Source organism: Felis catus, chromosome C2, assembly GCF_018350175.1.
Source record: "Felis catus isolate Fca126 chromosome C2, F.catus_Fca126_mat1.0, whole genome shotgun sequence".
Classification (NCBI taxonomy): Eukaryota; Metazoa; Chordata; class Mammalia; order Carnivora; family Felidae; genus Felis; species Felis catus.
The window spans coordinates 58,881,421-58,905,178 of NC_058376.1; the positions used below are offsets into that span (position 1 = coordinate 58,881,421).

Here is a 23,758-nt window from a genome sequence, read left to right on the forward strand (position 1 = left end):
AACTTCATACATTACTTTCATACATTTTCTTTAATGATCCATTTGCTGTAGTATTTTAAACTTTTTAGGAAACTGAAATGGAATGTCAGTTTTGTCAGTTTGTCTTTTTTTACCACTTCTGTAAGTCATCTATCCTCCCTTACACACACACACACACACACACACACACACACACCCCGCATTCATTTGTGCAGCAGCTCACATATTTGTGCAAATGGATCCCAACCTTTGCTGTCCACTTTGTAAGAGGTCTACTGCATTCTTCAGTAGCAGCACCTGAGAAGCCTAATAGACTCATGCTGTTGAATAAAGTTGTAGGTTATTTTTGACATAATTAGACTCAAGTACTCTGGAAATTCAGAAAGTTTGAACCCATCTCTTTTTGCTCTACTCAAGTGGTTGCAACTACAAAATTTTTAATGAATTGTTATGAAGCTATACCACTTCACTCTGGATGATTTGCCCTGACTTCCCTAGAAATGAGTAAGAAGAACAGCAAGATACAGATGTGCTTAGTGAAAGTATGGTGACCTGGGCTGGCCAACTAAATATTCAAGACTTTTCTCCATTCCATTTTTTTTTTAACATTTATTTATTTTTGAGAGACAGAGAGAGGCAGAGCATGAGCAGGGGAGGGGGAGAGAGACACATACACAGAATCCGAAGGAGGCTCCAGGCTCTGAGCTGTTTGTTAGCACAGAGCCTGACGTGGGGCCCAAACTCATGAACCGCAAGATCATGACCTGAGCTGCAGTTGGGCGCTCAACTGACTGAGCCACCCAGGCACCCCTCTCCATTCCATTAATAGTTCTTTTCATTTGCTATCAGATCAACTATGAAGCAGTTTAAGTCATTAATCTGCATTTGCTCCATGATGCTTATTTTTATGTTTATTTAAACAACCACAAGTATATTAATTCAGCAGCATTATATCACATTCATATACATTAGTCCATGTGACCTAACCACTGAGTCACAACTTTGTTTATAAATGCACCACACATTAATTGCTCCATTACTGCCTATATTTGCTCAACAATGTAAAACCATTTGCGTGTCAGGTATGGGGAGCATCTGCTCTACGGTAGTCGGTGTAGCCCACATCTTTACTGAACCATTTATGCTTTCCATTCTTTTCTTATATCAAGTCTAAAGTTACTTCTTTACATTAAAAAACAGTATTAGAGGGACAGAGGAATATTTCTCATCATGGAAGAATGACCAGAAATAAACATATTATCATGACTGTGTTGATGGTTAGTTAGTCAAATTGGGACATCCTTTCTTTGTCAAGAGAGTGTAGTGAACTGATCCAGATAACACAAACCTCTCTTACTTACATGTGTCTCTTATCCTCCAAAAAATATATTAGCTTTGTACATTGGGTAAAATGTAGCTACGTTTAAATATTCTGCCACTCTGCTACTCATAATATCACTTAGTCTTAGAGGGAAAGGTTTTTGTGTTGTTGTTCAAGGGGGTCATATAAAAAGTTCCCTCAGAATTTGGGGGGAGAAATTTTAGTCATTTGTCCTATGAACCCTTAAGACCCGAGCACCAACATGAACCTCCTTAAAGTGAAGCTTCTCAGGTCAAGGAATGTTATTTAACCTTTTGTTGGGCTTGGTAATGGTGTTGACATGCATATCTTTCAGTGATCACCAGTTGGAGATCAAGATCGAATTTAACTCCTCACACATATGGCCGCATATTCTGTAGGTGTTTCTTTCACATTCCTTGATTGTCTTGGGTTTATTCCAATGACAGAATGGTTCAAAGAAGCGTAAACAATGCCCTGCTTGTTTTCCTCCAGACATGGGTTAGAATAAACTTCAGACTCTTCCTGGACCCTGAACCAGGGGTCATTATCATAAGTACCAGTTTCTGATAGCAGTGTTTGGGGATTTTGCCCGGTTCCCACTTCAGTTTCCTCACTCCGAAAGGGCTGGGGAATATCAACCTATAAGAGAAAAAAGATTGTTTTAACTACCATTTAAGGATGTGGTAGTGCATACAATTAGCAAACTACTAGTATATGCTAAATGGAGTCAACACATCACCAGAAATAATTTATTCTTCCTCATATTTGCTGCTGACATCCACATTTTTAGCATATTCTTATTTGTTAAAAGATGAAAGTCTTAGGAACACTATGCTCCTCCCAAGTACTTATTTTGTGCTTTGTTATTGTTCACTTTTGAGGTCACAGAACACTTTTCTTTAAGTTTTATTTATTTATTTAGAGAGAGACAGAGCATGAGCTGGGGACGGGTAGAGAGAGGGAGAGAGAACCCCAAGCAGGCTTAGCACTGTCAGCACAGAGCCCAAAATGGTGCTCCATCCCACGAACCATGAGATCATGACCTGAGCCAAAATCAAGAACTACATGTTTAACCAAATGAGCCACCCAAGTGTCCCAACAGAATACTTTTCAATCTCTCAGCCCAAATTAATAAGAAAAGCATAAATATGCCACAAGAAACTTCAGACAGCTTATAAGATAATGGATAGCATTAACACAGCTTAGAAGTAAATGATTAAAAATAAAATAGAACAGATGCCCTCTAAGGGGTCAGAAAGAATAAATATGATGAGTTATCCAAGATACATTATTATGATTTAAAACCTGGAATTAGAAATTGCTTTCAATTTTGGAAAAGGAGGGCCTAACTGCAGGAAAAATTTTACAATATTTGGATTATCACAAGAAAATTATTATACTTCCAAATAATTCAAATATCTTAAAGCTTCTGAGAAAGAGGTGAACTTAAAAAAAAAAAAAAAGAGAGGGACACCTGGGTGGCTCAATCGGTTAAGCATCCAGCTTGGGCTCATGATCTCACTGTTTGTGAGTTCGAGCCCCGCATCAGGCTTTCTGCTGTCAGCATAGATCCTGCTTCGGATCCTCTGTTCCCCATCTCTCTGCCCCTCCCCTACTCGTGCTTTCTCTCTCTCAAAAATAAATAAATATTTTTAAAAATTAAGAAAAAAAAAAGGGGAAAAGAGGTGAACTTACAAAAACTAAAATAAAATGTGTCCTGATGCTTCTCACTCTTTTCAGTTATTTGTTACCCACTCCTAACTATTCAAGGACGTTACCAGGTAAAAATGAAGATATTATTTTAACTCTAAGAGTTGTTAATTCAATTTTTAATCACAATTTGCCAGTCACTTTACATACATGAAGTTTGGTCTAACTCCGTGAAGGTATCAGATCCACAGTCTTTGACAGTCTACATGCCTGTCTGGTCCTTTATCGTCCTTATTTTGTATGTGAAGTAACCCATATCCTACCCCTTCCTGGCAGAATTCTACCACATGTGCACGTCTGGCCCTATCCCGAGAAACTAAGCATTAGATGCTGAGTACACCGCTACCCTTCAATGAGGTGGCTGCCCAGGAAATAGCTCTAAGGCAGGATGATTGAATGAGGCAGGAATAGCTTTACCCCCCTCAGTCTCTTAGCTCAGCTGAAAAGTGTCCCAACCCCCATTCGAAGGAACCTGGGTAATTTCTCCAAAGAAGCTTTGAAGAAGAAAACTGTCATGTGACCTAATAAATAGCCATAAGTCCTCAATATAGCAACAAGATCCCTGTTGTACTTTTACAATTGTATAAAAGTCTGTCAACTCAGTTACCTGGCTCCCTTCCCAAAAGATGGCTGGTTTCTGTGGAAAACTTGGTTAGAATGAATGATGTAAAAGAAAACACGGTGTCCTGTGGCTGAGCCTATCCTGTAGGACCTCAGGAAAGTGGGTGGAGGCCATAAGGCTCTATCTGTGGATAGAGATGACAAAGGCCAAAGCCACTATCCTACTCTATATTTGTAATGCCATTTTACAGTTTACAAAGCACTTTAAAAAAATACACAGTTCCGGGTTTTCAGTATTTTAACTATTTTTATATACTCCAGGGACCATTGTGGAATAAGATGAGAATTTCGGCTTTTATATGTACCTGCCATAATTTTACCAGTTCCTTTCTCTCCGTTGGATTTCTATTCCACTGATTTCAATACAAGTCCCTTCCTAAGAAATCTTTAATCTCAAAGATCTAATATGGCATCACTATATTTTCTGAAATGTTGGCCAATTCAAATGGGCCAAAGCTGTGAGTTCCTGCAAAAGACACAGGCATCTTAAAACAAAATTCCTAAATAATTGCACACATAGAGAAGCCCGTTCAATTCAACTTCAGATCATAAATAATTTGTTCAGCCTACACAGGAAGACATATGACTACATTTTAACCAAGCTGGGCTTTATCTAAACAAGAAACTATTTAGATTATTGTTTTAGATAGTTTCATAGATCTCAGTCCTGATTATAACAGAATGTAGTTCGTTGTTGTTCACTATAGGAAGAAAGAAAACAACATTTAAGAAAATTTTCCTACTTGAAAAAACAAAACTTCAGCACCCAACACAATGATGCCTACTGCTGCTTACTAAAAACTTAATACGAGTTTACAAAGTTGAATGTATTTGGTTTGATTTAAAATTGGGCAACCTGGTGAGGAATGCTGAGTGTCATTTAATATTATACATAAAATTATTGGCTGTATCTGCCTTTGGTATTTCTGGAACTTTTGAGAAGGTTACTACAACTTTATCTCTACCCTTCCACAGTGAAACATGCATGCACACACACACACACACACACACAGACACGTTCCTTTGCAGTACCTCATTTACGATTATTTGTTTTTAACTGAAGACCCTCATAAAAATTTTTTCAGAAATGTATTGCCTCATCTTCCATTTTTTTTGAGTTCCAATATTTACACAACATTGAGCCCCAAATAAAAAGCCTAAGTTTAGATTCCAAGAACTTGTAGGGAAACGACACTGCTTCCAAAATGCCCTTGGCTTTGTCTGAGAGGTCTCTTCCTTGATGAGCCCACACCCATTATGAGAGTTTTTGCATAATAACTAGACTTAGGGTCATGTTTCTTTAGCTGCTGGGAGTCTGTGAAGAAATCACATGTCATTTACGAGATTATTTATGGTTCATTCTTTCATTAACTCTCAATTCTCTACCAAAAGACTTTAAGGTGTTTTTGTGAGAATATTTAAATAGCCTGAAGTCACATAACAGGCCAACAGCAAGCCAAGGCTGTACAAGCTACTCTCTGACTTTTCTGCTTCAGGTCTACCCTGCCACTAATGCCCGTCCAAAAGGCCACTTATTGTGAGACTTGTGAATTCTGAAGAATCTTTGCTGCATATGGAGATTAATGTAAAATAAACACATTCTGGGTGGCTCAGTCGGTTAAGTGTCCGACTTCGGCTCAAGTCATGATCTCACAGTTTGTTGAGTTCGAGCCCCGTGTCGGGCTCTGTGCTGACAGCTCAGAGCCTGGAGCCTGCTTCGGATTCTGTGTCTCCCTCTCTCTCTGCCCCTCCTCTGCTCTCTGTCTCTCTCTCCAATAAATAAACATTAACAAAATAAACACATTTTTAGAAGTAAGTCTATATATAGCATTTAGAACAGTTCCTGGGACAGGGTAAATGTTACATAGACTTATTAAATTTAAAATATTATATCAAGATTAAGATGGTATAACATAGATTGCATTTGTTTTAACAGATGCATGGAACATACCAGGTTAATTTCCCTTCCTGCTGTGTCAGAAGGCTCCTTTTTTTCTGCTGGAATTCAAAAAGACAAATAAGAAACCAAGAAGAGTAAAGAACAACACCAAATTCTTTCCCAATTCCCTGTAAATTAAGGTTGTGGTAAGAATATGTGTTTTGGAATCAGATTGCTAGGTTGAAATTCTGGGGCAGAGGTGGGATGCCTCCCAGGCCAGTGGCAGCGTTGCTCTTTGTTTTGACGTGTTTATTTGCTGGAACCAACAAGGCACATAAACTTCGGTTTGTGTACATTCACTGGCTCTTCCCTTCTGACTCTGGAGAGTCCTATGGCATATCCAAGAGGAAGGGGCAGGATGTACTGTATCACTTTAAACAGGCTGGAAATCCTGTTCTGGGGACATTCTATACCTGATGCCAGACACACTGCTGTCCCCTCACCCACAAAGGCCAGGATCTCCTATGGCCCAGTTCACTTCAGATATAGTAGATCAAAGCATTTATTCCTGCCTCTTTTTCTAAAGTTTTCTAAAGCAGCCTCAAGAAAGATGGTGAAAGCTAGGGAGGGACTATCGAAAGAGACTTGGAGTTGCACATGTGAAGTGGGGGTTACAGAGGATTCCTTCAGTATTCTGAGAATGTTCTGGGCTCCGGAAGTCCTTACCACAAAACACCGAAAGTACTTTTGCCCAGACAAAGCTTTCTCTTGTGGCAGAGAAAAGGGTTGCTCTGTCTAGCTCTGTTTCTGTAGCTACCCTGAGGCTGCCCATGTGGGAGCTGGGATGGGAGGAGATGGCAGAGCGGGAAAAGTAAAGAGAGAGAGAACAGGGATGTTTTGGAACAGAGCTGCATCAGAATTCTCTACACATCTCTTTCTTACTATGTTTAAGTGTTTGCTCCCGACACCAAAGGAATTCTTAAACAAGCAGAAGGGAATTGTTTCCAAGATTTCACACCTCTCTTGTCCTAGCCAAACCCACATTTTTTCAAATGCATTACTTTTGGGTGAGAGTTCAGTTCAGGCCTGTGTTTGTGGTGGCAAAAGAAAGTACAGACATAGGAATTTCCTTCTGGGAAATACAGTCTTCATTTAGGCAAGGGCGTGTATGAGTGGTATGATGTGGTGTGGCTCTGAAAAAGAGGATGAGACAAACTAACTCAAAGCAGACTTGTTGGCCTGAGAGATTATGTCAACCTCCCTTTCACTACCCTTAAAGTTTAGAAGAGCTGCTTGTCACATAAACTTAAGACAGACACAAGTGGAATGGGTCAGTCCCAGCCACATGCCCTCTTTAGCACAGGCCCTGCCTGGAGCACTGTGCTGTGGAGAACATGCCTCTCTATGACTGGAGGGGACCTGAATTAATCCATTTGTCTTTTTGGTGGAAGGATGTTGTCCCTGAGGAAATCATTATCCATGGCTCCTTGCAGAATATGGGAAAGAAAACAAGAACCAACTAAAAATCAATCAGCCCTAGTAACTGACCCCCAAATGTATAGCATATAAGCAGCAGATGGAAGATAGAACCCACCTTGGTGCCTTCTAAGGCAGAAGAACAGGCACAAACAGGTAACGAGCAGAGGCAATGCCCCCAAAGGAAGCAAACTATAAAGCATCCATCGTTTGTCCGCCGTCACTTCCTGAGAGGGTGGTCCTGAGGCACCAGTTGTATCTGAAATGTGAGTCAATGCTAAAGACAGTTAGGAAATTTCAGATATAATAGGATCGGTAATACCTCCTGCATCATCAGAACTTGAATGAAGGAGATTTCCAGCTGATGCCTCTATTTCCCTTCCGGGATGCATTCCCACAGAACCCCTGGCCTCAGTATTTTCACCCACCTCTTGCTTTATTGATGAGCATATGTGGGTGGCTCTGGGTTAAAATTCATCTTTTGTAAGAATTTGTAATTCTGCTAGGATTGATCCCCTCTAAAAGAATACCCATAACAGCTCTCAGAAAGCACTTCACCAAGCCCTTTCATTGACATTGTCTTACTTAACTCTCATATTCACCACTAAAGAAAAGTAAGGAAACTGTTATTTTTATCTAGTTCCATGCCTTGATAAAAGGGTTATTGTTCCAAGACTCTTACCCAAGGTCAGATAGCTAGTGAGTTGTAGTTGGGACCCAAGCCAACATGTTTTTGATACTAAATTCCAGTTTCTTTAACACAAAGGTCTTTTTGTTGTCTCGTAACTCTTTGGTATCTCCATATACTATATAATTTTGTTATCTACAGATAGCCTTGTTATCTCCAAATATGCTCTGCTGGGCATACAGCTTATACTCATTGCTATGATCAATGTTAACATGCGTTAATGTTCTGTTTGTCCATGATGGGTTGCAACTAATCGACCGATCGTGAAACAATTTAATAGACCACAAAAAACATTAAAAATAAGAATCACAACAGGATAGAAAAAAATCAGAATGCATCACACAGCATTAATTTTGTATATATGTTAAGTATTTTATGCAGCAAATTTTTATTTCTAAATATATTAACATAGTTATCTACCTTCTTCCTCATATGCTTGGTTCAAGGTAAAGGTGGTCAGGAGCTACTGAAGCTGGGCAAATAGTGCTTAGATAACAACAGAGTGGTAACAAAGTCTTCATTATCCATGCTGCAGCTGCTGCTTAGGTTAGGACAGCAGCCAAGTCATTACCAACAACAGACACAGCTGTCTGGGGGGAGGGTATGAATAGAAATAGGGACAAGGGTTCCCACATAGAAAACCTAATACAAAAAAAAATTCACTCCATTAGGAAAATCCAACTTTTATCCTTTCTTCAACCATGAAACAATCTTATTTCCTTATTTTTATTTGACTAGTTTGATACTTACTTATTAGAGGGTATTCTGAATTATTTTGAGTCTGTTCTGAAATAGAAAAGCAAGATAAAGAATTGAAACTGGTTGCAAAAACAATACTTATGTGTGTCTAGAGTCAGAGTTAGTCTGAGAGGACTCCTGCATTTGCACACTAACCGAACCCAGTAACCCAGCTCAAAGGAGGTTGCATGATGTGCAAATCACCACCTCAAAGATCACGGACACAAAGTTAAGTCCCTAGATTTATTTTGAGGCTTGAAAAATTACCCTAAATGCAACACAAACGTCATCTGTCTGCGTTGATTCCCTTTTCCCTATTACTTAAGTATAAGGACAGAATACAGCCTGTATGACACCTTCCGACACTTGGAAAAACAGGATGCTCATTCAGCAGGTGCTCCAAGTGAGTGTGGAGGGCCACAAGGAAAGGATACTTTGGAAGCCATGCTGACTACTCACTCTGAAACAGAGATTGTGCCTTTCACTTCCTGCCTACTCATACCACTCTCACTTTTCTGCTAAGAGAATGACCACTTGACTTTGTGAAGTTCCTAATCACGGACTGACCAAGGGAGGTTGGGGAGGATGTACAGGCCCATGTGCATTCCAGGGATTGTTCCCCAGCTCTGTCACCTTTTCTTCTGGGGCTTTGCTTTGCAAAGCACTTTTCCTCATTCTGGGAGAATACTGCTTTCCCAGCAGCGTCCAAGCCCTGACTCTGCCACAGCCCTGTTCTTACACGGACCAATTCTTAACTTGGACAAAGAAAGAGAGTCAGATGCAAAACAGGAAAATTCCCAATAGCGCCAAAGAAAGATATTTGAAGGGGAGAAATATTTTTTGTGTCACACCTCCACATCATTTTTATGCAAAGCATTGTTTTTAAATATAATTTTATAGTATATTTTTCTCCTTCGGTACTCAGCTCACTGAGTACTCCCACATACAGAAGGAAAAGGAATTTTTCTTGAACTCTTTCCCTATTATGTTTGCTTTCATCATTTCATAAAAGGCAAATTCACACCCATTTCAAAGCCAATTCTGAAATAATTCATTTGACTTTTGTGAAGGAAGCAAGGATGACCCAGAAAAATATGACACAGTTCCTGCTTTCCAGACATTATAATTCTTCATGGGATAAAGAACATTTCCATACATTACTATGGTGTAAGGACATGTCTGATAAATGAGAGGCACAGACCTTAAATGGCATAAAATTTGCTAGAAAAGAGAAATCACTTCCCCTAGGATGAACATGGAAAGCTTCCCTAAGAATGTGGGAAATGGGCTGGGCTTGACAGGAAGGCCAGAATTGTGGTAAGTGGAGGCAGATGAGTGGTTGCCCTATGAGTGGAGAGAGCAGCATAGGGTGAAGACATGCGATGGCAGGTAAGGCTGTGGGGCTGGAGTAGAGGTTCATGGTGGAGTCCAGAAGCAATCAAGGAAGGAAGGTGTGGGTGGACTGTGGAAGGCCTTGAATTTTGGTTAAATGTGAGCCCAACATGGGAAGCACCGCAGATGCTCTGCGGGGACTCAGTAAAGGAGCGGCATTATGGAAGACATTTATTAGGCAAGTGAAGTGTATTAGGAAGATGTTTGGCTGAAATGGACTAAAACAGGAAACACTAAAGACAAAGAGTCCATACGGCTGATTAGAAGATTTGGAAGGAAGATAATGAAAGTTTGAGATGCTCATGAAGCTACAGGAAGGAAGCAATTCCAGAGTGAAGGTTGCTGCCAGACAAGAGTAGACGGCCAAAGCAAAGTCCTGGGGACCTCCCCTTAGGGCAGGAGCACTGATTCAAAGTGATAAGAAAGTCAGGAGAGTACAAATTAGAATAGGAATCTCCAAAGGGAAATTTAAAAAGCCCTTCCGGTCTTCTAGGTAGCTTTTCCTTCTCACATCTCCATCTTTCTTGCTCATCCCCAGTGTGATCCTAATAAGCACATCGCCCCCCGCCACCCCCACACTCCCCCCCCCCCCCGCCCCACAGGCACAGGGTTCAAGAGAGAAGCTGCCTCTCTTCCCTTTGGCCCCTTCCTCCCCAAGGGAGACAGATTGTTGATCCTAATTTCAGCTCCGACTTTTTCCTAGAACAGGAACCTTCATGCACTTTACAAACTGTGCAACCATCTGTAGTGGCTGTGGAATGACCCCAAAATGGGACAGAGGAGACACAGTAATACCCCTGGGACACTGCCATGTCATAAGTCATTTTTGGGTTGCCTCTGACCTTGGCTGAATTCCTCCCTCTTGCACAGAAGGGGGTTAATTCCCACAAAAGAAGACAGAATTACACAAGACAGTCCCTCTTCCAAGGAGAGTGGACTCAATGCCACTGCATTTAATTTTATTATACATTATATTAATATACATTATATAAATAATCTAATAGCACTGAATTACTATTTCATAGTATCATTAATATCCTGGAAGTAATGTTTTGCAAGTTTTGCTTATTTTTATCATTTTATTTTGCCAGTTAAAAAAGTACTGCTTCTTAAAAAATTCAATATTTTACCTCATTATGTGAATGTGCAATTTTCTCCAGAAAGGATTCATTCCATAATCTATAGTATAAGCTTCTCCAGGTTGTTAAAGGCAATTGTTTCACTTTGCATAGATGATGTTATTTAATTCATTTAAGAATTATAAAGAAATATTTATTGAACACCTACTATGTGCTACACACTGTGCCATCTATTTGTAGAGAAGCAAAGATGTTTAAGACACAGCTTCCATTCCAAAGAGGTTTATAAGCCAATGCACGGATAGTCACAGGCAATTAGCATTGAGTTTGATAACAAATTTGCAAAAGCAGGGTCTCCAACTCTGCCTTCAATCCCTTCTACACTTCTGTCCTTGATGATAGAGGTTGTAACCAGCGCTAGATTGTTGTGCATTCCTTTACCAGGCTGCTTTCAGAGGTCTTAAAATAACTTAAAAGATTTTTAAGGAATTTAAGTGGATTCCTTCATTGGGTTACTTTAAGGGAGTTAAAAGATGCTCCAAAGTGTGCATACATAGTAATAAATTAATTTTTACAAACACAAAGTGTATGAATTCAAATGAATGGTGTCCATAGAGGAAGTGACTGCATACGTCTGCATCTAGATTTCAGACATTACTATTGCACCAGAACTCTTTGAAATTTCTCTTTGCAGTAATCTTCACGGTCAATTTAACATAAATATTATTATTTTAATATTTTAAAGCATACAACTTAGTGTAATGTTGTACAACTCTCTAGTGTTGTGCACTATCTACTTTCAGAACATTTTCATCATCCCCAAAGGAAATTCCATATACATTAAGTAGTTACTCCCATTAACCCTTTCTGCCAGCCTCTGGCAGCCATTAGTCACTTTCTATCTCCACAGATTTTTCTGTTCTTTGTATTTCATGCAAACAGAATCAAGATTATATTATGTAATCTTTTATATCTGGCTTCTTTTACTTAGCACAATGTTTTTGAAGTTCAACGGTTTTGTAACATATCAGTACTTCATTCCTCTTTTGCCTGAATAATATTCCACTGTATGAATATAACACATTTCCTTTATCAGTTTGACAAACATTTGGATTGTTTCGACTTTTTGACTTTTGTGAATAGTATGGCTATAAGCATTCATGTACAAGTTTTAATGTGGACATATACTTTCATTTCACTTGGATATTGCTGGGTCTTGTGGAAACTATGTTTAACCTTTTGAAGAAAGGTTGCCAGACCTTTTCCAAAGCAACTGCAACATTTTACATTCCCACCAGCACAGTACAAGGAGTTCAATTTGTCCACATCTTTGCTATCACTTGTTATTTTCCATTAAAAAAAATTCTAGTAATCTTAGTGTGTGTGAGTGATGTCTCATTGTGATTTTGATTTGCGTTCCTCTAATAACTAATGACATCGAGCATTTCTTCATGTGCTTATTGGCCATTTATATATTTTCTTTGAAGGAATGTCTATTCAGTCTTTTGCCCATTTTAATTGAGTTGCTTATCTGTTGTTGAGTTGTAAGACTTCTTTATATATTCTGGGTACTAGTCCCTTATCAGATGTATGATTTGCAAATATTTTCTCACATTCTATATGTTGTCTTTTCATTCTCTTTATAGTGTCCTTTGATGTACAAAATTTTTTAATTTTTATGAAGTATAATTTATTCATGTATTTATGTATATATGCTTTTGATGCTGTAGCAAAATAATATTGACAAATCCAAGATCATGAAGATCTACTCCTGTGTTTTCCTCTAAGGAAAAATAGTATTAAAATTTTATACAAACATAGATTCTATTGTTTTAGTTCTTATATTAAATATCTGATCCATTTTTACTTATTTTTACATGTTGTATGAGGTAGAGGTCCAAATTCATTTTTCTGTGTATGTATATCCAATTGCCTCAGCACTATTTACTGAAGAAACTATCATTTTTCCATTGAATGGGTTTGGAAGTCTTGTTAAAAGTCAATTGGCCAAAAGAAGACATCCAAATGGCTAAGAGACCCATGAAAAGATGCTCACTATCATTCATAATCAGGGAAATACAAATCAAAACTACAATGAGATACCACCTCAGATTGGTCAGAGTGGCTAAAATTAAAAACTCAGGGAACAACAGATGTTGGTGAAGATGTGGAGAAAGGGCAACCCTCTTGCACTGTTGGGGAATGCAAACTGGTGCAGCCACTCTGGAAAACAGTGTGGAGGTTCCTCAAAAAATTAAAGATTGATTACCCTATGACCCAGAAATGGCACTACTAGGAGTTTATCCAAAGGATACAGGAGTGCTGATTCATAGGGGTACATATACCCCAATGTTTATAGCAGCACTTTCAACAATAGCCAAATTATGGAAAGAGCCTAAGTGTCCATTGACTGATGAATGAATAAAGAAGATGTGTTTTATATACACAATGGAATACTACTTGGCAATTAAAAAGAATGAAATCTTGCCATTTGCAACAACTTGGATGGAAGTGGAGGGTATTATGCTAAGTAAAATAAGTCAGTCAGAGAAAGACAGATATCATGGTTTCATTCATATGTGGAAGTTGAGAAACTTAACAGAAGACCATATGGGAAGGGAAAGAAACAAAAATATATAGTTACAAACAGAGAGGAAGGCAAACCATAAGAGACTTTTAAATACAGAGAACAAACTGAGGGTAGAAAGGGGTGGGGGGCAGGGAAAATGGGTGATGGGCATCAAGGAGGGCTCTTGGGATGAGCACTGGGTGTTTTATATAAGTGATGAATCACAGGAATCTACTCCCGAAGCCAAGAGTACACTGCATACACTCTATGTTAGCTAACTTGATGATAAATTATCAAAAACAAAAAAAGTCAATTGACCAAAGATGTGTGGATTTATTACGGACTCTCAACTCTATTCTATTGATCTTTATATCTATACTATGTCAGCACCACACTGTTTTGATTATTGTAGTTTTGTAGTACATTTTAAAATAAAGGAGTGTGAGTCCTCTAACTTTGCTCTTCTTTTTCAAGATTTTTTTTCACCTATTTTGTATTTGTTGCAACTTTATGTGAATTTTAGGATCAGCTTTTTCATCTATGCAAAAAAAGAAAAAGAAACGTTTGTTGGGATTTTGATGGGAATTGTATTGAGTCCATAGATCACTTTGGGAAATATTGCCACATTAACAATTTTAAGTCTTTTAGCCATATTTTGTTCAGTGTACAAGTGTTGAGTCTCCCAGGTTAGATTAATTTGTGAGTATTTTATTCTTTTTGATGCTATTATAAATAGAATTGTTTTTGTTTTTAATTTCCTTCTCAGATTGTTCATTGGTAACGTATAGAAATACCACTGACTTTTTTAGTTGATCATACAACCTTGTTGAATTCATCTATTCACTCTAGTAGCTTTTGTGGATTTTTAATGATTTTCTATATATAATCATATCATCTGTGAATAGAGATAGTTTCACTTCTTCTTGTTCAATTTGGATGCCTTTTATTTCTTTTTTCTTGTCTAAGTGCTCTGGCTGGAACTTCCAGTTCAGTGTTGAATAGAAGTGACAAAAGCAGACATTCTTGTCTTCTTCCTGTTCTTAGAGGAAAAGCTTTCAATCTTTTACCATTGAGTATGATGTGAGATTTTCGTAAATCAAACTTTAAAAAAAAAATTTCCTCTACTTCTCTCTTTGCTTTCCATTTTTTATTCTAGGTTTTTAACTTCAACCTGTTCTCCTGATATGTGAGCCTATTTGAGGACCTCTGGGAGGGACTGGGAAGGCAGCTAAAACTATGAACGTCCTCGGGGCGCCTGGGTGGCGCAGTCGGTTAAGCGTCCGACTTCAGCCAGGTCACGATCTTGCGGTCCGTGAGTTCGAGCCCCGCGTCGGGCTCTGGGCTGATGGCTCAGAGCCTGGAGACTGTTTCCGATTCTGTGTCTCCCTCTCTCTCTGCCCCTCCCCCGTTCATGCTCTGTCTCTCTCTGTCCCAAAAATAAAAAAATAAAAACGTTGAAAAAAAATTAAAAAAAAAAACTATGAACGTCCTCAAATCACATCAGGGAGTCAGGTTTATTTGTGTGCTGTTTGCTCTCTGTGCAAACTGTGAATTATTAACAAGCTTATAATTGTCTGAGCACCACAAATGTAACTTCAAGGATTTGTTATCAACAAAAGTCAAGGACTGGTAAGTGGACGAAAAAATAGAAGGAAAAGAGGACAAAGAATAGACAGCTATCTACTACTATTGGTATTCACTTTGTAATTTTTTCCATATTTCAGTGATCTACTTTTGGATTTATCAAATAAATGCTATACCCCCTAAAGGCAAGAACAAGAACTTTTATTGTATTTTTTTCTCTATTCTTTTTTATCTCACTCACCTCAAAATTACATACACACGTGCTCACACAGATAACCATCTGAGGAGTGTGGCAACCTTCTCATTTACATGAGTTCAGTGTCTAACGTAATCACTTGAGAATCTGGGTCCTCCTTTTCCTTGAAACATGTTGAAAAAATATCAGATAGCCCTGGAGTGCAGAACTCACCTGTCACATTAATGGTTACTGAATGGCTTTCAATAACTCCAGATGTAAAATTCGCAGAACAGCGGTATGAACCAGAATCACTAGCCAGCGCGTGATTAAAATGGAGACTAAAAACTGAAATATTCTCCCCTTCTTTCCAAGTTGTGTATCCCAGAAGTTTATATGCAAGAGGTAAACAGTTTTTTCCTTTGAGCTTGCACCAGGTCACAATAGGCCTCTTAGTACAGTATTTCACAGGGCACTCCAGATTAAATGGATACCCTGCTGACACAGTGTATGTGGAATATCTCTTTACATACAGTTGTTCATTACATGATCTTTGCCCTGAAAGATGAAAACAAAATTAAAATCAAATATGCTCCGGAAGGACCAGATATTTGCGACTCAACAGTTTCTGCCAAAGATTTCTCAAATATGATCTTACAATTTTCCCAGATAACATTCTCAGTATATTAACCCCTAGTAACAAAGTGTCTGGTACATGGTAGACACATAATAAGTATTTGTCGAAAAAAATTTTCCTCAATTGTTCAATAACTTCCTCAATTTCTTAACTATTACTGATATTTTTAGGGGTGCCTGGGTGGCTCAGTTGGTTAAGTGTCCGACTTTGGCTCAGGTCATGATCTCATGGTCCGTGAGTTCGAGCCCCACGTCGGGTTCTATGCTGACAGCTCACAGCCTGGAGCCTGCTTCGGATTCTGTGTCTCCCTCCCTCTCTGCCCTTCCCCTGCTCGCAATCTGTCTCTCTCTCTCAAAAATAAATAAACATTAAAAAAAATTTTTAACTATTACTGATATTTTTATTATTATATTTTGCACTTACCATATTCTTTTTTATTTTTTTATTTTATTAAATATAATTTATTGTCAAGTTGGCTATTATAAAATATTTTATTTTATTATCTGGTAGCTACTTCAATAGTAGCAAATAATAACAATTTCTGGTCAATTATTTTATTATATTCCAAGGGCTGTTCAAAACACATCAAATATCTTAACTCATTCCATCTTCACAATAAAATATATATTATTATGAAACCTATTTTACAGATAAGGAAATTGATGTGCTGAAATTTGCCTAGTGTTATATGCTAATAATTAGGGGAATCACAACTCAAACTCATACTAGAGTCCATTATTCTATAATTCATTAACCATTACTCTGTTATTGTGTCTTGAGGAGTAACCACATTTTCTATTACTAGCTCTGATATATTCTAATAAGTGGGAGAGAGGAACTTTTGTTAACAACCATTTCCCTATAGTACCTGGCATTAGAAATTTTCTTTACTTGTTTCTCAAAGGCTTTAGTACTGCCTTGTAATTTTTTCCATGCCTTTTTCTATGTAGGACACATGCAGCTCAAGATAATTGTTGAAAGATAGGATGTTCTGACATAACCTGAATGTTTTGTCTTCCAAAGTGGGAGGAGGAACACAATGTACCTCTTTTGGTCTGCATACAGGAAATTGCCTCCCTTTGTTTTGGTGGGAGAGTTTTTTCTTGGAAACAGGTTTTCTGTTATCTTCTACAAACCTTCTGTTAGTAATTGTCAATTGTACATAAAATCTAAAGCCAAGAGAAATAATTTATTTTTATTATTTTTTAAAGTTTATTTTTTGAGACAGATAGAGAGTGAGAGGGGAGGGGCAGAGGGAGAGAAGGAGACAGAGAATCCCAAGCAGGACTTGAATAGAGGGCTTGAATTCCCAAACCATGAGTCATGACCTGAGCTAAAAACAAGAGTTGAACGTTGAACCCACTGAGCCACCCAGGCGCCCCAAGAAAAATAATTTCTTAAATTATCAACATTATTGAGCAAGTTCTACTACCTTTAACCTGTCATGAAAGCATTTACCTTGTAACCTCAATATCTAGGACGCAACTTAGAACCAAGATACATGATGAAGAAATGTTCTCTAAACAAGCAAAATAAATATGGCAAGATCCCAAACTCCTCTCACTTGATACATAATCCTCATAACCTCATGATCATTTCCTAATTAGCCAGAGGGAATGATTGTGTTATATAACAGAGTAATAACTATGCTCATAATGAGAAGATTGAATCCACAGCAAAACTTTCAATTAGGTTTAATATATCCATTTTTTTGAAGCAAAGAATTCAACCCATTTTATTCAAAAGAATTTCATCAGAAATAATCACTTCAAAAAATTTTTTGGCCTCCAAAGGGACAAATGTCAGTTACTTAGAACATATATATTCATTCTGTGATAATTGTTGGATTATATTGTCCCTCTGAAGACTCATGCACGTGAGCAAGAGAAATGGCACCAGTTTACGACAACCACTTAATATTTTTAGCATCAGTTACATGATGAGTGTATATAAATCATAGAATATTCCACTACTGAACTGACTCTCTGTGTTGGCAAATCAAAATAACTAAAATAGGCCAGACTCCTTTTAGTTAAGAACTCTGTAGAGGTCCATACCTTTCTATTTTTCCATTAGAGCTAAGGTCTTGAGAGTGTTTTCTCTTTAAGTTCCTTTTCCTACATCCTGATAGTTTTTATCTTGAGTGTCTTTCCCTGTTTTGAACTATTCTCTCAGCAAGACATACAATACATCTGCCTAATTTATTTCACTCATCTTCAAGCACCGTTCTGAATAGATGTACTGTCTCACACGTTAAAATGACATAAGCATAACCAAGATGATACCCTAAACTCTGTTATAAAAATTTTTTTTACATTTATTTATTTTTGAGAGACAGAGAGAGACAGAGCACAAGTGAGGGAGGGGCAGAGAGAGAATGAGACACAGAATCTGAAGCAGGCTCCAGGCTCAGAACTGTCAGCACAGAGCCCAACCCGGGGCTTGAACTCACAAACCGTGAGGTTGTGACCTAAGCCGAAGTCTAACGCTTCACTGACTGAGTCACCCAGGGGCCCCAACCTAAATTCTCTTTTAAAGACAAAGCAGGCTAAGGGCTACTCCAATGTTGAAGTGGGAGACAGCTTTTGGCCCTGCATTGCACATGTTGCTTTACTTATCTTACTGCTCCACTTTATTTCGACACCTTTGCCAGCATAAATATTCTCATTTTTAGTTATTTCCTAACCTCCAAAAAAACCTCTCACTGTAATTTCTGCTCACATCTTGTCAACCTCTGTTCAGAAACTTGGTTGAATTTCCAGGAACCAGATTGAGAGAAGGGCCCTGCAGAGAACATTTAGAAACTTGTAGTATTTATTATATATTTATAAATGTATTGACACCTCAAACAAGTTCACTTTAAGACTTACTAATTCAGTTGCTTCCAAAAATTCAAAATAAAAATGAAAGCAAACTAAAAGCCAAGTTATGAGCATGAAGTTTTCAAAAACTTGAAGAGAAAGGGTAAGATAATCTACCAAAAGGAAGTGCCTAACAATATAACACCTGGATGTGGTTAGACTTACGACAAAAAAGCAAAGAGGCCAGAATCTGAAAAGCCAAGTGAAACTCACATTTCCAGAACTCCATCCCCCCTAAAGTTAATAGATTATCTCAACCTCCTCACTTCCCTTTTCTTGCACTTGGATAAATCAGTCATAGCGTATGGAGCCTAGAACTTGGTGCCAACATTGTGGAAAACAATAAGGTAGTTTTAGACAAAGACCCTCCTGCCCTCAAGAAGCTTAGCATTTAATTGATGAGACAAGGTTAACTAACAATGCCACTTTCCCAGAATAAATTTACTATCTTCCATTTTTTTAATCTTCAAATTGATCTGAGTTGAAAGAAGGGCTCAGAGAGAGCTTGTGTGTCCTTGTACGTTAGTTGTTAGGGGGTAGAGAAATAAATAAGGCAAGGTGTCTTCCTTCAAGGGGCTTGCCTTCTAATGGGAAATAAAGATGTTTGACAAACGAGAGAATGAAATAACTATAAAGAGGTGTAACTTCGCTTGTGTGTACAGAGGCTTAACTTCAGCTGGGACTATTGGGATAAGGCTTGATGGAAAGGTTACATACTTTGAGCTGAACCTTAGTGAATGAATAGCCCTTTGATAATCAGCAGTGAATGGGACAGGGGAGGTATTTTAAGACTGAGCACACGGAAGGGCAAAGGCAGAGAAGCCAGGAATCTCATGGCAAATTCAAGGAATCGAAACTCACTTCGATCATGCTTTTGTCAAATAGTGACATGGAAACCACTGGTTGTTTCAGAATAAATGCAATAGCGTTAGGAAGAACACACTAAAAGTTTGCTTATTCACCATGAGAAAATACAGAGCCTGATTCTTTTGGGATATTTATAAAAGTCATGTAAATAGCTAAAAATTGGAATATTTATTCAAACATGGTTGTTCAAATACTAACATACTGTGTGATGGTGAGATAGCCACCCAGTCTCTCTGGTCCTCAATCTCTGTAAAACAGGATGAAAATAGGAAAATTCTTACCCACCATCCTCTCCTACACAAACACATACACAACTTCATCTCCCTCAGTGTGTGACCGATGTGATAAAACCAGCTCTAAGTCTCTCTTTTTACAACAGTACGTTACCTTTCCATTTAGCCAATGCTAGTAGCTCTCACCCAATGCTAGTAGCACAAGTGAATATCCCTTCTAGTCCCAACCTGTGTGGTTATGTGGTTGAGGGGAGTGCACAGAGCAGGGTAGGCAAGGAGAGCCAGCTGATGGTCCCAACCACGTCACTGACTCTCCCAATGGGATTACAGAAACATCACGGTGGTTCCTGCATACTCTTATCAGTAGGGCAAGGATCACTGACTATCACATTGACTGGCACAGGGATTTTTCTTGAATGGAGGAATGAATAGACAAATGAAGACTTGCCAACAGGCACTAAAAGTCATCAAGAATACTCACTTTTCGTACAAAGAAAGTATTAACACTTCCTATCTCCCTGAGACTCAAGCGGATGTTTGTAGCACAGCAATACTGCACAGAGCTAAATGGCACCATTGCAAGTCTCCATCGGACAGGCACGTGGACACTTTGCTGCTTGTCCTGAATTATGAATAGCTATTTCATGGCATTCAGGAAATCAAAAGCTGTACCCAAGGGGCTTGTCTTGTGAAACCATTATTTTCTAAAGAGAGGTGAAAATTGCAGTTGTTTTTGTTTGGGATGTATCAGCTAACATTAATTGTTCCTGCTGTTATTCTCAAACATTCATACTAATGCATAGGGAATTTTCAATGCTAAAAATAATTCAAATAAACATATGCAGTAAAAGAATGAAATTTCTACCATCCTCAGTCTTTCCTGTGATGAAGTATCCCTTTTTAAGTAACTGTAGGTTTAGGAAGACTTACATTTAAAAAATCCTTATGAAAACCATGACTGTTTAGCACAGCATGCATATTCCATGACCAGGGTATACCTAGCATATTTGATGCCCAGAGTGCACCATTAAAAAAAAAAATTTTTTTTTAAATTTTTTTTTTCAACGTTTATTTATTTTGGGGACAGAGAGAGACAGAGCATGAACGGGGGAGGGGCAGAGAGAGAGGGAGACACAGAATCGGAAACAGGCTCCAGGCTCTGAGCCATCAGCCCTGAGCCTGACCCGGGGCTCCAACTCCCGGACCGCGAGATCGTGACCTGGCTGAAGTCGGACGCTTAACCGACTGCGCCACCCCGGCGCCCCTCATTCTTTAAGTTTAAAACAACACTTGAAGGGGGCGTCTGAGGGGCTCAGTCAGTTAAGCAACCAACCTTGGTTCAGGTCATGGTCTCCTGGTTCATGGGTTTGAGCCCCATGTCAGGCTCTGTGCTGACAGCTTGGAGCCTGGAGCCTGGAGCCTGCTTTGGATTCTGTGTCTCCCTCTTTGTCTTTTCCCCACTGGTGCTCTGTTTCTCTATGTGTCTCAAAAATAAACACTTAAAAAAAACTTTTTTAAAATAAGTATAACAACACTTGGAGGAGAAGAATACATTGAAGTTGTATGGATAATAATAAAACATGAAGTCTTAAACTTTGAAACTAAAGTTCATACTTGGAAACAAATTACACTGCACAGTTGGAACTCATTGTTTTAGATTTAATTAATTAATTAATTAATTTTAGGAAAGAAAGAGAACATGAGTGGGGCAGGGGAAGAGAAAGAAGGAAAAAGAGAAGCCCAACCTGGGGCCCAATCCCATGACCTGAGCCAAAATCAGATCCCAAACTGGGATCATGACCTGAGCCAAAATCAAGAGTGAGACATTCAACTGACTGAGCCATCCAGGCTCCCCTCACTGTTCTAGATTTTAAATAAATAAATATTCAAAGTGGTTGGATAGGATGAAAGCAATGAAATGGCTCACATTCTGTTTCTTTGGTTTCATAATCACAGTGGTATTGTTGTTTATTTAAAATCTACTCTGGAAATGAATGAATATGTAGTGTCACAGGGATCAGAGACACAAGCTGCCTAGAGCAAGCTCCAGCGATTTTGAATGTTATAAATTTACTCATGAAACGAACACACGAATTTGTATGCGTCCAGAGCCAACTCCATCATGAGGAAGTTCTTTGAGTTAGCTTTCATGTAGAATGCAATGTTTATCAAAAGGGAAGTCCTAAAAATGTGCTAATTTGAAATTTACATACATATTATTTAGAGTAATTATTCAGAATTTAGACCAAAGATATTATGAGGGGGAAGAATATTTTATCACTCATATTGTTCAGAATTGCTGGTATATGGTGACAATTAAAAGTACCTTTATTTGTTTTTAAATTCTGTACAGATAATGTCCCCTTAGTGCCCACACCCAGGGGTGTGGGCAAACCCCTGTCTATGACTACTTAGTAACGTGACAGTTTCTAGTGCAAAAGTAATGCAAAAAGAGACTTCCATTGCTCTTCAATTTTCCCTTCAGATCTTTTTTTTTTTTTTTTTTTGGTTATCCTACACAAGATACAATCCCTCAGAGCTTTCAAATTGCCAAGGAGGGAGACTTCTGGCCAGGTCAGTCATGAAAGGCTTCAAGGAGGAGGTTGAATCCCCTCCAGCCTCAAACCCATCCTGGGGCAAAGCTAGCCCACCTTCTATTATCACAGTATGATACCTTCACCTACCTATGACATGGTCTGAACCTGGGAGCCCTCTTGGTTCTTTCCTCCTTCCTGCCCCATTCCATCAGTCATAAGGTTAAGTTGATTCAGCATCCGAAATATCTTTCAAATTTGTTTCCATGACACTGTCTTAATTTGGGTTTTATTTTGTTTCATGTGGGTTTATTGTCATAGCCCACCAACTAGTCTCCTACAGTCCAAACTTGGCCTTGTTCCCCTCCCCCACCCCATTTATTTTCCACATCATTGTCACAGTTTGCATTCTTTTTTTTTTTTTTTAATTTTTTTTTCAACGTTTATTTATTTTTGGGACAGAGAGAGACAGAGCATGAACAGGGGAGGGGCAGAGAGAGAGGGAGACACAGAATCGGAAACAGGCTCCAGGCTCTGAGCTGTCAGCACAGAGCCCGACGCGGGGCTCGAACTCACGGACCGCGAGATCGTGACCTGGCTGAAGTCGGACGCTTAACCGACTGCGCCACCCAGGCGCCCCTCTTTTTTTTTTTTTTAAGTTTATTTATTTACTTAAGATGGGTGGGGGAGAGCAGAGAGAGGGAGTGAGAGAGAAGTCCAAGCAGGTCTGCAGTGTGAGCACAGAGCCTGATGTTGGGTTCAAACCCACAAACTGTGATCATGAAACCAAGAATCGGTCGCTTAACCGACTGAACCACCCAGGTGCCCCACAGTTTGTATTCTTGAAAGTAAAATCCAGTTGTAAGATTTGTGTCTAAAACCCTCCAGAGACTCTTCAACACCTGTAAGAAATGTTCAGACTTCATCAAATGAAATTTGGCCCCTGCTTCCTTATGCGAACTCACTGCACCCCCATCCTCCAGCCACCCAAGCCCACTTGACATCCCCCTACTCCACGAACGTCTCAGGCTGTTCTGTGTGACAGGCAGCATTCTTTTATAATTAAATGTGTGTGTGCATCTGTCTTCCCATCAGGGCCACAACTTTCTTGATGAGCTACTACCTGTCTCTGCAGGAGGAGGTGGCCTTAGAAAACGTATGAAAGGAAGAAGGCATGATGTAGCCCGAGACTGAACAAAGAGAGCTCAGGAAGAGAAAAATTTCCTGTTCACAACTCTGACTAATGCTTTCTATGCACTAAGGGTGCAGAGCAGACACCTCTGAGTTCTTACAAAGGTGGCCTACAAGGCACTGAGGTGAAGAATATATGCATCTCAATATACCCTAAAGTGGTTAAGTTATAACCACTAAAGAAAAATTAGACCTTACAAGTA

The 23,758-nt window shown here is 38.9% G+C and overlaps 1 protein-coding gene across 8 annotated transcripts in view; it reads right to left on the reverse strand.

The window, feature by feature from the left end:
• Positions 1-872: 872 nt before the first annotated feature.
• BTLA (B and T lymphocyte associated) overlaps positions 873-23,758 on the reverse strand; it is a 59,439-nt gene continuing 36,553 nt past the window's right edge. For 6 of the 8 annotated variants that reach the window (XM_045036951.1, XM_045036949.1, XM_045036952.1 and 3 more), the window contains 5 exons: positions 15,467-15,790; positions 8,446-8,481; positions 7,126-7,284; positions 5,604-5,650; positions 873-1,960 (listed from right to left, as the gene is read on the reverse strand). In XM_045036951.1, coding sequence (XP_044892886.1) covers positions 1,685-1,960; positions 5,604-5,650; positions 7,126-7,284; positions 8,446-8,481; positions 15,467-15,790 — 842 coding nt within the window. In that variant the 3' untranslated portion in view covers positions 873-1,684. Of the gene's footprint in view, positions 1,961-5,603; positions 5,651-7,125; positions 7,285-8,445; positions 8,482-15,466; positions 15,791-16,914; positions 17,039-23,758 lie in introns of all 8 variants that reach the window. The other 2 variants (XM_045036954.1, XM_045036953.1) reach the window with 2 other exon arrangements.